General features: G+C 47.4%; 1 protein-coding gene across 5 annotated transcripts in view; it reads left to right on the top strand.

Annotated features, from left to right (window-relative positions):
- Positions 1 to 13,745, top strand: part of CACNA1I (calcium voltage-gated channel subunit alpha1 I) — a 125,298-nt gene that overhangs the window by 98,330 nt on the left and 13,223 nt on the right. For 4 of the 5 annotated variants that reach the window (XR_012156537.2, XM_073326853.2, XM_073326865.2 and 1 more), the window contains 7 exons: positions 2,590 to 2,699; positions 3,105 to 3,238; positions 4,477 to 4,547; positions 8,498 to 8,576; positions 9,493 to 9,614; positions 10,840 to 11,169; positions 12,329 to 12,475. Coding sequence is in view for 4 of the 5 variants with exons in the window: in XM_073326853.2 (XP_073182954.2) it covers positions 2,590 to 2,699; positions 3,105 to 3,238; positions 4,477 to 4,547; positions 8,498 to 8,576; positions 9,493 to 9,614; positions 10,840 to 11,169; positions 12,329 to 12,475 (993 nt within the window). In the remaining variant the exon portion in view is untranslated. The remainder of the gene's footprint in view (positions 1 to 2,589; positions 2,700 to 3,104; positions 3,239 to 4,476; positions 4,548 to 8,497; positions 8,577 to 9,492; positions 9,615 to 10,839; positions 11,170 to 12,328; positions 12,476 to 13,745) is intronic. The other variant, XM_073326849.2, reaches the window with a different exon arrangement.

Below are 13,745 nucleotides of genomic sequence, written 5' to 3' on the forward strand. Positions count from 1 at the left end.
TTCCTTCTCTTTGTAGTTTCCCTTGGGCCCCAGCAGAGGGTGGCATACTGCCCCTGGGAGCTAGTGCTTTGCGTTGCTAGATGGATCAGATTTCAGTTTCTCAGTAGCCACCCCCAAACCTCAGTGGAGTAAGTTGGGAGTGCTACAGGGGCTGGCAGACCCAGTCCTTGGATAGCTGAAGAGAGACCCTCACCCAGTCACCCTCATTCCACAAGAGAAGCAGTGTGGACAGACTCTGAAGAGAGTCTGACCTAGTTTCTCTCAGCTGGAAGAAGGATGATCACAATAGAAGGTCTTGAGGGTTGGGAAAGATCAATATTTGGGGTGGGGGAGATTTGGAAATCCTCAATATTTGTTGACAGGGTTACAGACACGTGCGGGAGAGGGGAAATGTGTGCTGGAAAAGGGGCTTTCTCCCTCTATCTGAAAGCACCACACTCACTGCTCTGTCTGTCCAGAAGCATGCAGTTCCAGGGAGCCCCTTTCCATCTCCAGGAAGCCCTTGGTAAACTCCTGAGGGGTTTGAGGTGTCAAATCTGATTTCATAGCTGGAGCTGGTTGTATTAGAAGTGACCAGGGCTGTGACTTGTCTATTGTTGCTCACATTCACTGCCAAAAGAAAAGGAGTACTTGTGGCACCTTAGAGACTAACCAATTTATTTGAGCATGAGCTTTCGTGAGCTACAGCTCACTTCATCAGATGCATGCTGTGGAAACTGCAGCAGACTTTATATATACACAGAGAATATGAAAAAATACCTCCTCCCACCCCATTGTCCAGCTGGTAATAGCTTATCTAAAGTGATCATCAGGTGGGCCATTTCCAGCACAAATCCAGGTTTTCTCACCCTCCACCCCCCCACACAAATTCACTCTCCTGCTGGTGATAGCCCATCCAAAGTGACAACTCTTTACACAATGTGCATGATAATAAAGTTGGGCCATTTCCTGCACAAATGGGTGAGAGAACCTGGATTTGTGCAGGAAATGGCCCAACTTTATTATCATGCACATTGTGTAAAGAGTTGTCACTTTGGATGGGCTATCACCAGCAGGAGAGTGAATTTGTGTGGGGGGGTGGAGGGTGAGAAAACCTGGATTTGTGCTGGAAATGGCCCACCTGATGATCACTTTAGATAAGCTATTACCAGCTGGACAATGGGGTGGGAGGAGGTATTTTTTCATATTCTCTGTGTATATATAAAGTCTGCTGCAGTTTCCACGGCATGCATCTGATGAAGTGAGCTGTAGCTCACGAAAGCTCATGCTCAAATAAATTGGTTAGTCTCTAAGGTGCCACAAGTACTCCTTTTCTTTTTGCGAATACAGACTAACACGGCTGTTACTCTGATTCACTGCCAAGTTTTTCCTCTAGGTCCAGCTTATCTTTCTGGTTGGCTGTTTAATTTTGTTACTGTTTATCTTGTGTTCCTGAACTGCCCCCTCGTCCTGCCCTGGATTCCTCACAGTGTTTCCTATATCCCTATTTGTTCTGCAAAAGTTAGCATCCCTTATCCCTTCTCACCCACACATCACATCTTGCACAAGTCAATTAGCTTCCCTGTGTCTCAGTTTCTTCATCTTTGCAATAGGGATAAGCATACCCATTTCCTCACAGGCGTATGGTGAGGCTTCCCTAATCAGTTCTTGCGAAGTGCTTTTAGATTTCCAGGTAAAAGGTTCTGTGGACATGCTACATACAATTAATAGAAACCCTCTGGTGGCAGCGGCACCAATTCAGATATTTCTTTGGGGGAGGGCTAATTCCAGTCCCCGCCCACTCCGCGAGGTCACCTTCAGCCAGGGAGTCTCCCTTCTCTGTACAAAGGGGCACCCAGGTCAAATTTCAGTGGTGTTGCGATCACGCAGCCAGAGGGACACTCCACTGCTCCAGGAGCCACAGTAGTGATTTAGTATGGAGCCACTGCTTAAAAGTGAGCAGCCCAGGGTCTGTGGAACTTTCAGTAAGTCTAAACACTTTGGGCGGGGGTGGTATTCACCCCCACAGCCCTCCCTAGCTGGTGCCACTGTTTGGTGGAGAACAGAGACCTTACACAGGAGAACCAGGGCAGCGGAGTAGAGGGCGGAAGCTTGCTAAATACCCACCTAGTCCCCAACCAGAGACACGGGGTTTCCCCTTACTGCAGATAGCGACAGGTTATTTGCTCTGATGCACTCTCCCTGCCTGAAGCATTCCCTGTAGATTTATGGAAGCCATTTATAGGGTAACACCTGGGTGATGTCCCATGAACCTGATGCTGCTGATGTCAGAGATGCTGGGTGATGATGCTTTGTTAACCCTTTGCACACCACCGCCCTTCCCCAGGCCTGCCCATTCTCTTGAGCCGTGGCTAGGCAGAGCAGCAGGTATCCTGAGAGCCCCTTGGCATGGGAGTGCAGTGTGATGGCTGCTGCCCTTGGTAAGTCTGTGCCAGCATTCAAGTTGTTGCAATCCAGGATTTGGCAGCCCCCTCCTGCCTCCACCATTCCTGACCAGTTAAGCAGGCTGGAACTCAGTGACTTCACAAGCACGTCTGTAGTTAATGCCTCTCACTCTCCACCTCTCTCAGCATCTCTTTCCATCCACAGTCTCTTGAGACTGCCCTGAAGTACTGCAACTACATGTTCACCACAGTTTTTGTGCTGGAGGCGGTTCTGAAGCTGGTGGCGTTTGGATTGCGGCGATTCTTCAAAGACAGGTGAGCAGTAGGGCACGCAGGTCGTCCGGTGAGGCAGTGAAGTTTTGGGGAGGGATCTGTATCTGCAGTGGAATCCTAGAGCATGGGGGCCTCAACTTCTTCCTTGTTCCGGGTAGCAAAGATCTTATTAGCTTCACCTTAAACACACTGGAGTGATAACGGGTTAATGAGAGTTATCCAATGCTTCCTCTTGTTGGAGTCTGCTGATTGGTCCAGGAAGCAGAGTAGACGGGAGTAGAATAAATGACATCCAGTCATATTAGGCTCTAACTGTCACAGCGAGGCCTCCGATTCACTGATTTGGAGGATTTTATTTTACTTTATATTTAAAATGTAATGAATTCACATTCCCCTGTCAGTCACACTGAAAAGCTCCATTCTTCCTTATTCTTTTATTTTTTTAAGGTGGAACCAGCTGGACCTGGCCATTGTGCTGCTATCTGTCATGGGCATCACGCTGGAGGAGATTGAAATCAACGCAGCTCTCCCCATCAACCCCACCATCATCCGCATCATGAGGGTGCTGCGCATTGCCCGGGGTGAGAGAGACACTGGAGGGAGACGTGGGGCACAGACACCCCTGGGGTGGGACAGAATGCACTGGGTGCTGCCTGTGATGCCAGTTCACCAATTGGCTTCTCATATCTGTAATCTTGGATGGTTATGGAAACTCAGGGCTTGTTTACAAGAGCAGTTATTCTGGAATAGCTATTCCAGATTAACTCCATGTGTGGATGCTCTTATTCTGGAATAAGAGTGCCTTATTCTGAATTAGCTTAATCCATTTTGGATTAAGTTTATTCAGAACAAAGCACTCTTATTCCAGAATAAGAGCATTCACACATGGAGTTTAATCAGAAATAGTTAATCCACCACCTTATTCCTGATTGATTTTCATGTGTAGACAATCCCTTAGGCTGTCTCCTGATTGCCCTCAACTTGACATTTAGACAAACCTTTGTCCAGGAGAGCAGTAGTGGCTTTCACTTTGTGAGAGGGACCAAAATGATTGGCAGATTTTGTGAGAAACAAATTCTTTCTTCTTTTCTTTTGTAATGCAAATGTTGCTGTAATTTTTACAGAAAAGACAAAGGGCCTGTATGGTTTGCACTGGGGAGGATAGATTTACAGTGATGAGGGCGAATACTTGCCAAGCTGCAGCAAAAAGGAGAGGGAGGAGGAAATGAAGCAGGTGTAGAAGGATACAGAATTGGAGTAGGAGAAAGGGGGGAGGGATAGCTCAGTAAGGGGGGAGGGATAGCTCAGTGGTTTGAGCATCGACCTGCTAAACCCAGGGTTGCGAGTTCAATCCTTGAGGGGGCCATTTAGGGATCTGGGGCAAAAATTGGGGATTGTGCCTGCTTTGAGCAGGGGTTGGACTAGATGACCTCCTGAGGTCCCTTCCAACCCTGATATTCTATGATTCTGTAAGATTGGTGATGTGTGGTGTTGGGAAAGGGAGGGCCAGTGTTCAGGATGTATGGGGATAGGATGGAAGGAACCAGAGTGAGCATGGAATGAGAGAGATGGGTCGTTAGTATGCAGAGGGATAAGTTAGAATGGAAGGGACCGTGGGGCGGACGTGGGGGTGGGGCGTGGAAGGAAAATGGCCAGTTGGAGGAGGAGAGAGAGGTTGGTGGGTCAGTTTTACAATGGAGGAGAACGATAGAACACCCACATGGTGTGCTCCGTCCAGTTGTCCTGGCATACTGGAAGCAGATTTCTCTCCCTTGAGTCCCAGCTCTGAGTAACACTTTTGTTTTGGTTCTGGTACCAGTGCTGAAGCTACTGAAGATGGCGACAGGGATGCGGGCATTACTGGACACAGTTGTGCAAGCTCTGCCACAGGTAAAAGAAAGCAGCTACTAGAAAGATGCCCCTTTTGTGCACCGGTCTTTCCATTAGTTCATTTCCCTGAGCGTGCCTAGAATCAGAGAGACGGTGTCTGCTGAGGTCTTTAAGACAGTGGCATGATGTGCCAGAGGGTCGTGCTCATATCGATATGTCAACCACATGGTTACATTCATTTCTTTCTGGCCTTGTCTGCTCACGACTTTAACCCCCCATGGTGTTACTGAATAAAGCAATGCTCCATTCCTGCATGAGACCTGCTTTATTTTTGGCTGCCCCTTCCCCCTTACTGCTGTCACTTTCCTCACACTCATTTGCCATGAGGATGGAGAGCAAACCATGACCATTTTAGGGAGAAAGCTGATGTTCAAGTATCTCTTCTGTGTCCCTCTCATTCTTTCCCACTTGTTCTCCCTTTCCACTGTCCTCTTCCATGCTGTGCTTGTTTCATTTCTGCCACCGCCTGCCTGCTTGCTTTCCATTTGCCCTCTTCTCCTCCTTGGTCTGCAAGTGATTTTGAACCTCTCACCCCACGAGAAGCAGTGACATTACCTGTGGTGGCTTGTACAACATGCAGCTAAATGCCTCCTGAAAGACAGCTAGACAGAAGGATTTCACGAGCTGTGAGTGGCAGCTGTTTTGGAATCAGTTATTCATGTACCACCTCATGCAGGCATCAGGCCCGCTGAGAGAAGCCCCTGTGATGGATGAGCAGCCAGAGAAACAGTTCTCTTCTCTTTTGGATCCTCCAGAGAGACGTGTTAAGAAAGGAATAATGGCACCAAGTAGCTGTATTGATCATGTTTCAGAGTAACAGGCGTGTTAGTCTGTATTCGCAAAAAGAAAAGGAGTACTTGTGGCACCTTAGAGACTAAGCAATTTATTTGAGCATGAGCTTTCGTGAGCTACAGCTCACTTCATCGGATGCATACCGTGGAAACTGCAGCAGTCAGCAGTCTGCTGCAGTTTCCACGGTATGCATCCGATGAAGTGAGCTGTAGCTCACGAAAGCTCATGCTCAAATAAATTGGTTAGTCTCTAAGGTGCCACAAGTACTCCTTTTCTTTTTGTATTGATCATAGATCAGATCATTCCTCTGGCAGGCCCAGAGCAGACTGTAATCTTATCGGAAATCGAAATGCACAGGCATTTGTCAGCTGATTTATTAGGTAACACACCAGTGTTCGTGAATGAGGCCGGGCTGAAAATCAATCTGGGGACAGCACGAGCAGTTACACAAGGAACTTAATTCTGATATTTTTGTCACTAAACCATGTCCATCTGAATTAAAGGGAATCACTTGGCACAAGAATGAGATGGAAACACAGTTTCCAGTCTTCGCTGAATTCTGGGCTTCATCTGACTTTCCTCTATTTATTGAGATTCTTTATTTATCACAGTAGCAGTGAGGGGCCCCAACTGAGACCCGGGCCCTATTGTGCTTGATGCTTTTATAGAATCATAGAGATGTAGGGCTGGAAGGAACTTCAGAGGTCATCCTGTCCAGTCCCGTGTGCTGAGGCAGGACCAAGGAAACGTAGAGCAACCCTGACAGGTGTTTGTCTAACCTGTTCCTAAAACCTTCCAATGACGGGGATTCTGCAACCTTCCTTGGTAACCTCTTCCAGTTCTTAACTATCCTGGCAGTTAGAAAGGTTTTCCTAATATATAATTTAAGTCTCCCTGCTGCAGACTAAGCTGATTACTAGTCCTACCTTCAGTGGACATGGAGAACGAGTGATCATCGTCCTCTTTATAACAGCCCTTAACATATCTGAAGACTGTTATCAGGTCCCTCCCCTCTGTCTTCTTTTCTCAAGACTAAACATGCCCAGTTTTTTTAACCTTTCCTCATGGGTCAGATTTTCTAAACCTTTTATCATTTTTGTATAATATGCAGAGTAAGAGACAGTCTCGGCCTCAAAGAGTTTACAGTCTAAATAAACAAAGTCAATGCTATTTTCTCCATTTTACAGATAGGGAAACTGAGCCACAGAGCTGCAGTAAGTTGCTTAGGGTCACCTAAGGGTTCTGGGGCAGAGCTGAGAATTGAACCCAGATCTTCTGAATCCCAAGGCAGCACCTTGGTTACAAGGTCACCATTCTTCCGTGCTTAATAAATCCTGGGTCTTTCACATTATTTCACCAAAGAACCTCACTGCTAAGCAAGAGTTCTTAATATCTGCCCCTGCACACACACAAACACCTATTAAAAGAAGGTCCCCCCTTGCAAAGAGTACTGGGTCAAGGAATTTCCAGTAGTAATTTCTGGCACTGAAGGAGTGTGTAGTCAGGACCTTCCTATCTGATGGTCCTTGGTTCTGTAATAGGGAAAGGTTGACTTCATTTAATAAAGTTACATTATGGAGGCATCAAAAATGACTCCACACTCAAGACTGTGTTAAAATGTGCTCTTAAGGCAATACTAAAACCCCTCTGTTTCACATTTAAATGATTGAATTTAGTCTCCATATTTTCTTTTACACACTAACTCTTCAGGGGACAATTGAATTATCCATAATACTATTTTTCTCCAAGCTTTATTAACATTGGCAGAATAAGTGTCTTAAAACAGTCTCTCCTTTCCTTGGCACTCTGTTCTCTCGACCTTTCTCTTTATATTACTAGAGCAGAAAGTCATCAATGGTTTTGTCTTGCTAATGGCATGGAAGGCTTCTCTGGCTGCCCTGTTTGAATCCCCTGTCTGTCTTTGTTACTCTGCAACCATTCTGAAAAGTGAATAAAGATGTCATTTAAAAAAAAATCCCTTTTGGAAATTTATCCCTGAGCGTCTCAGCTTTTTTCAGCTCCCTGTGGCTAGAACCCTCCCCTCCCCACAGTCAGTGTGTACGCACAAGTGCACACACACATGTGCTGACATCTCACACCAAGGCTGCTTTCCAAATTTTTAAATGTAACCAGATCAGAGTTACTCCCCTCCTTCATCAGCACCTCACCTAGCTCAGCCCACAGAGCTACCAGCTGGCGTCAGCTACTTCCCTTTTCTGCTGCCGCCCAGTCTGCCTTCTGGACACGCTGGCCTGTTCCTCACACTCCTCACTGCAGACAATGGAGCCAGGAATTGGAGAGGCAAGCAGAGATATTGGGGAGGGATAACAGGGGAGTGCTTTCCCCTGTTACTGCTGGCACAGCTTCCATGGTGCACCAGACAGCAGCCCCATGGGAAACCCTGCAAGTGCGATAGCTGGGGGCATAGAAACTGGGCTCTCTCCCACAGGCTACCACTCCTTCCACTCCTCATACACCGGCCTAGTTCTCTACTTGAGTCCCTGCAGTCTCTCTCCTCCCTTGTTCCCCTCCCACCACACATATCAGGAGGGCCTGGTTCATTCCTTCTGCCCCCTGCCGCATGCCCACTCCCGCGGTGCTCGCTGATAGACCTGCTCTCACCCTCTTCTGCCCCCACATTTGACTAGCACCTTGACTCCCACAATGCACCAGGCAGCAGCACTGAGGGGGAGCTGGGCAGCTGGGGAGGGGGGCTCTTTGGGGTAAAATTTTACTCTCGGCTCATACTTTGTCCTGTGCAACAGGCTTCACCACTCCATATGTGCCTAAATGTGATTATCTTCATCTCTCTGGGCTTGGAGTCTGAGGGGTGGGATTGTGAGGAACTGGATGACCCGCTGTAGGCTACGAATGAAAGGAGCCGTGGCGGCTGTGAGTAGCTTTGAAGGTTAGGATGTTTGGGTAGGAAGGCCTGGGGAGATGAGGTTACTGTGAGCATGACTGGTGGCTTCACTGGCGACTTCCTGGGTTCTGAGTGGTTGCGTGCATGAAGTTTCTAAAGGTTTCGGAGTGGAAATATTTGATGGTGTTCTGTTGCTGCTGCTAGAGTGATGATAGCTGGCTTGGCCTGGTGTGATTCAGTCTTGCTTGGCTTGGCTTGGCTTGGCTTAGCCTGATATGGTTCGGTTTGGTTTCAGGTGGGGAACCTCGGACTGCTCTTCATGCTCCTCTTTTTCATCTACGCTGCTCTAGGAGTGGAACTCTTTGGGAAGCTGGGTAAGTTTCAAGCATGCCGTGCTCTTGGGTGAGCCAAAGAATGGAAAAAAAAAATGGCAGTTTCCCATATTGCAGCAGGCCCAGCTCTGATTTAATGAAAGGGCTGGGTATTCTGATGACCTTTAACCTCCTCTCTGGGTATTTGCCATGATAGGAATTTCCACCTTTCCAAAAAACCTGTCTCAGAATGAGAGAGTTAGATGGCTTTCTCTCATTCTTAAGTCTTTGCTTTCCATGCACTGCCTCAGCAAATCAGCTCCTCTCTGTCCCAGTTCCAGCCAAATGGCTAAAGGGAAGACTCAGGGGAAGTTCATGCACTCCTCTGGTCCATGTTGACATGTATCAATGGGCAAAACTTTCAGCCAAGTACATGAAGAGGGGCAGGGAATCTTCTTTCACACCAAGAGGATTAGGCCCTTGATCAAGTGACTACTGCTGGGTGTTGTGGGGGTAGCATTTTACCACTCTTACCAGTATGCCAGGTACGTCTGGCTCACATGCACTTGCTATGCTGCTGATTGTAGCAGGAAAACCCTCAAAATCCCTTCATTTTAATGGATGGTGCCAGCACAGCAAGCTTGCAGGCTTGGATCAGCAGCCATGGGGTAAAGGAGAACTATGTTTTGGACCACTAAGCATGCTGGGGGACATCCGTGGGAAATGAGTTATGCTGCTCGATATCCTGGGGTTGGGGTAATTATTCTGATACTGCTAGACAATGTCCAACCCATTGGTCATTACTGTCATGGACCCAGCCTATGGGACTATAGACTGGAGCCATTAAGTGCAGACTTCTGGATGTGAAGCTAATAATCTCAGAGTGGAATGGTCACAGGGAGGCTTATTCTGAGTCCCTGGCACACTCTGAGAGCTAGGAATCAATCCACTGCACAATTATAAATTCCTTCCTTTGCAGTGTGCAATGACGAGAACCCCTGTGAGGGCATGAGCCGCCATGCCACCTTTGAGAACTTTGGGATGGCCTTCCTCACGCTCTTCCAGGTCTCCACTGGCGACAACTGGAATGGAATCATGAAGGTAACATGGGCCTCAGAGGAGGAAACATCTCTGTTCTAATGAAGGAGAAATTCTACGCTTGAGTGGGAGGGATCAGCACTGCTTGGAACTGTCGGTGACTCGGACATGGGTGGCCATGTCTAGGGGTTAGAGTGGGCGTCAGACCCAGAGTCAGAGGCCCAATGCCAGAGCCAAGGGTCACAGCCGGAGTCAGGAGTCAGGGCCCAGGGTCAAAACTGGTTTACCTGGTGTGAGGCTAGATAGGAGCAGGGCTGGGTCCAAGACAGAAGCTATTGCAGCCAGGGGCAAATACTTAAAGCAGCAGCTGCTGCTGGGTTTAAGAGACGGTCTGCTGACTCTTCCAGTCAGTCAGACAGTGTAACCTATTAGGCAATCTACTACAGGCCATTAGGGGTCCTGCAGACTGGATCTGGTGCAGGCCCTGTTTTCTGACAGAAACTGTTTTTACAGGAGCTCAATGATGAGGAAATGTAGATGCTGGCTTGCCAGTTCAGACCACTGGCCCATCTAGTCCAGGATTCTACTTCCTGCCAGATTAGATCAGATCATTGGCCCATTTAGTCTTGCAGGCAGCTGGCTGATAGAAGTGCAAACTCTCTCCTCAAGGAGCAGGACAACAGTGTGGCCATGCTGAGAAGGGAGATTCACCACCATCACCACCCTAGCCCCTTCTCTGAGGCTGAGTGTGGGGGGGGCATTTGGTATGACACACACATGGAGCTGCAATGGGAGTGGCTTGTGATTTAGAAACCTCAGGCAGATAAGTTTTCTCCCCCATGTTCAAATCATATTGCTCCAAATTAAATAGCTTACAAGGATTCAAGGAGGGGAAATGGACAATTCTTTGGACATGGGTAGTGTCTTTGGGAGATGAAGGGGATTAGGCACTTAGTTGCAGTGACTCTTGCTCACACTTGCAGAATTAAAATGTTCACATTTGCAGGTCTGGAAGGAATTTTCTCCCTAGGCTTATGGGGAAGAGGACACCTGTTTCTGGAGCACTGGGCAGAGACTGTCAAATGTGATGGTCTTCCTGTGATTGCCGGGGGCACCGGGCACGGAGGATCCCAGATGCTCAGACAGCACTGGGTATTGGAGAACCTTAGTCCTGCCTGGCATTGGATTCTGTGTTTTTTTACTGAGGGAGCAGCCAAATTTAAATTCTTACTCTAGTCCTTCCCTCCCTTTTCCCACCACTTCCTCTCACACTTGCCCTTTCCTCAAGGATACCCTGCGGGACTGCACCCATGATGACCGGAGTTGCCTCAGCAACCTGCAGTTCATCTCGCCACTCTACTTTGTCAGCTTCGTGCTCACAGCCCAGTTTGTCCTCATCAACGTGGTGGTAGCTGTGCTCATGAAACACCTCGACGACAGCAACAAGGAGGCGCAGGAGGACGCAGAAATGGACGCCGAGATTGAGCTCGAGATGGCACACGGGCTCTGCCCCCGCACCGTGGGCTCCCCGAGCTCTGGACAGGGAGCAGGGGGTGGAGGAGGTGGGAGAGTGGACCCCGAAGGACGTCTGTGCGTGAGATGTTTCTCTCCAGCACAGGTGGGTAATCCTTTATGCTTACCAGCAAAACTGCAGCAGGCTGGAGTGGGGAGAAGGAGGGCAGACTAGATGATTTAGGGCTTAGTAATGGGATACACACTGGTGACTGGTTTGCATTCAGGTCTAGCTTGGGTGAACTGGGTTGTGCTGGTGCATTGGTGGTGTTGTGTGGGGCCAGGACTGGAAGAGTAAGGGGTGCAGGGGGTACTGCAGGACAGGTTGGAGGTGCATTGTCAGAACTGTGCAGGAAGCTCAGGATTACAATAGGAGGGGTGCTGCAGGTCAAGATTAAGGTGCATTAGCAGAGTATTTTGTGTGGGAAGCTCAGGATTGGAATAGCAGGAGATGGTGCAGTACAGGAGTGAGATGCATTGGCAGAGCTGGAAGGGAAGCTTACGCAGTGCCTGTCTGCAATGGCAACTAGTGATGTTAGTCCCTCCATTTCACATGAACACTAAGGCCTGGTCTAACTAAAAAGCTAAGTCAACCCAGCTACATCGCTTAGGGGTGTGAAAAAGCCACACCCCTGAGCAATGTAGCTGTGCCTAACCCCCGGCATAGACAATGCTAGGTCAATGGAAGAATTCTTCCACTGACCAAGCTGCCACCTCTCAGGGAGATGGGTTACCTACGCCAGTGAGAGAACCCCTCCTGTCAGCATAGGTAGTGTCTACACCAGAGGTTTTCAACCTTTTTTCATTTGTGGACCCCTACAAAACTTCAAATGGAAGCACGGACCCCTTTGGAAATCGTAGACATACTCTGCAGATCCCCAGGGGTCTGTGAACCACAGGTTGAAAACCACTGTTCTACGGTAATGACAACGTTTCGTGGACCCCTTAGACGTAGTCTGAGGACCCCCCAGGGGTCCGTGGACTACAGGTTGTAATCCACTGGTCTCTGCTGAAGCGCTGCAGTGGCACATCTGTAGTGTTTCAAGTGTAGACAAGCCCTAAGTGCTGTATTCTGTCACCATCAAGTGACACCTTGCTCCACGACCAGCCTCACTGACTTCAGTAAGGTTGCTCATAGAGTAAAGTGCTACTCCCTCTGTGTAAGGGTGGCAGAATCTGGCCCTCAATTCACACAACACATTAAAGCAAAAAATTCTGGGTTCTTTAAATAATTTCTCCCATCCTCCCCCTTTCTTGTCCCCTAGGAGAACTTATGGCTGGACAGTGTCTCTTTAATTATTAAGGACTCCTTCGACGGGGAGTTAATGATCATCGATAACCTATCGGGCTCCGTCTTCCATCATTACTCCTCGCCGGCCATGTGCGAGAAGTGTAACCATGACAAGCAAGAGGTAACCTGCGTGCGAGGATGGGGAGGGAACCCCCAAATACACACACACATGCTCATACCCTTGAGGTTTTCCTGAGGAGCGCTCCATAGATTGTTTAGACAGAAGCTTTGACCTTTGTTACTACAGTGAATTTATGATATTGGCCTGTCCTCCTAAGCAATGGGAGACACGTATGTACTGGTGGAAAGCAGGAAGGAAAGGCAGTTGTACCAGGAAGGATGACAGGAGAGAGTGAACTAGAGGTGGATATATCGTTGCGGAGGTACAGTAGACTCTCCAGTTGGCATTCAGTTTTTCACTTAAAGAAGGGATTTTCAAGTAAATCTGTTAATTAGTCTGAGTTAAAATTAGGGCTGTTGATTAATCACAGTTAACTCACGCAATTAACTAAAAAAAAATAATCGTGATTAAAAAGAAATAATTACGATTAATCGCAGTTTCAATCACACTGTTAAGCAATAGAATACCAAGTGAAATTTATTAAATATTTTTGGATTTTTTTTTTACATTTTCAAATATATCGATTTCAATTACAACACAGAATACAAAGTGTACCGGGCTCACTTTATATTATTATTATTACTAACATTTGTACTCTATAAATCACAAATAAAAAAAATAGTATGTTTCAATTCACCTCATACAAGTCCTGTAGTGCAACCTCCTTATTGTGACAGTGCAACTTACAAATGTAAATTTTTTTTGTTACATAACTGCACTCCAGAACAAAACAATGTAAAATTTTAGCACCTACAAGTCCACTCAGTCCTACTTCTCGTTCAGCCAATCGCCCAGACAAACAAGTTTGTTTCCATTTACGGGAGATAACACTGCCCGCTTCTTATTTACAATGTCACCTGAAAGTGAGAACAGGCATTCGCATGGCACTTTTGTAGCCAGCATTACAAGGTATTTACCTGCCAGCTATGCTAAACATTCATATGCCCCTTCATGCTTTGGCCATCGTTCCAGAGGACATGCTTCCATGCTGATGATGCTTGTTAAAAAAAATGTGTTAATTAAATTTGTGACTGAACTCCTTGGGGGAGAATTGTATGTCTCCTGCTCTGTTTTACTCGTATTCTGCCATATATTTCATGTTATAGCAGGCTCGGATGATGGCCCAGCACATGTTGTTTCTTTTAAGAACACTTTCACTGCAGATTTGACAAAACACAAAGAACGTACCAATGTGAGATTTCTAAAGATAGCTATAGCACTTGACCCAAGATTTAAGAATCTGAAGTGCCTTCCAAAATCTGAGAGGGAC

This window comes from Lepidochelys kempii, chromosome 1 (assembly GCF_965140285.1).
Source record: "Lepidochelys kempii isolate rLepKem1 chromosome 1, rLepKem1.hap1, whole genome shotgun sequence".
In the NCBI taxonomy this organism is placed as follows: domain Eukaryota; kingdom Metazoa; phylum Chordata; order Testudines; family Cheloniidae; genus Lepidochelys; species Lepidochelys kempii.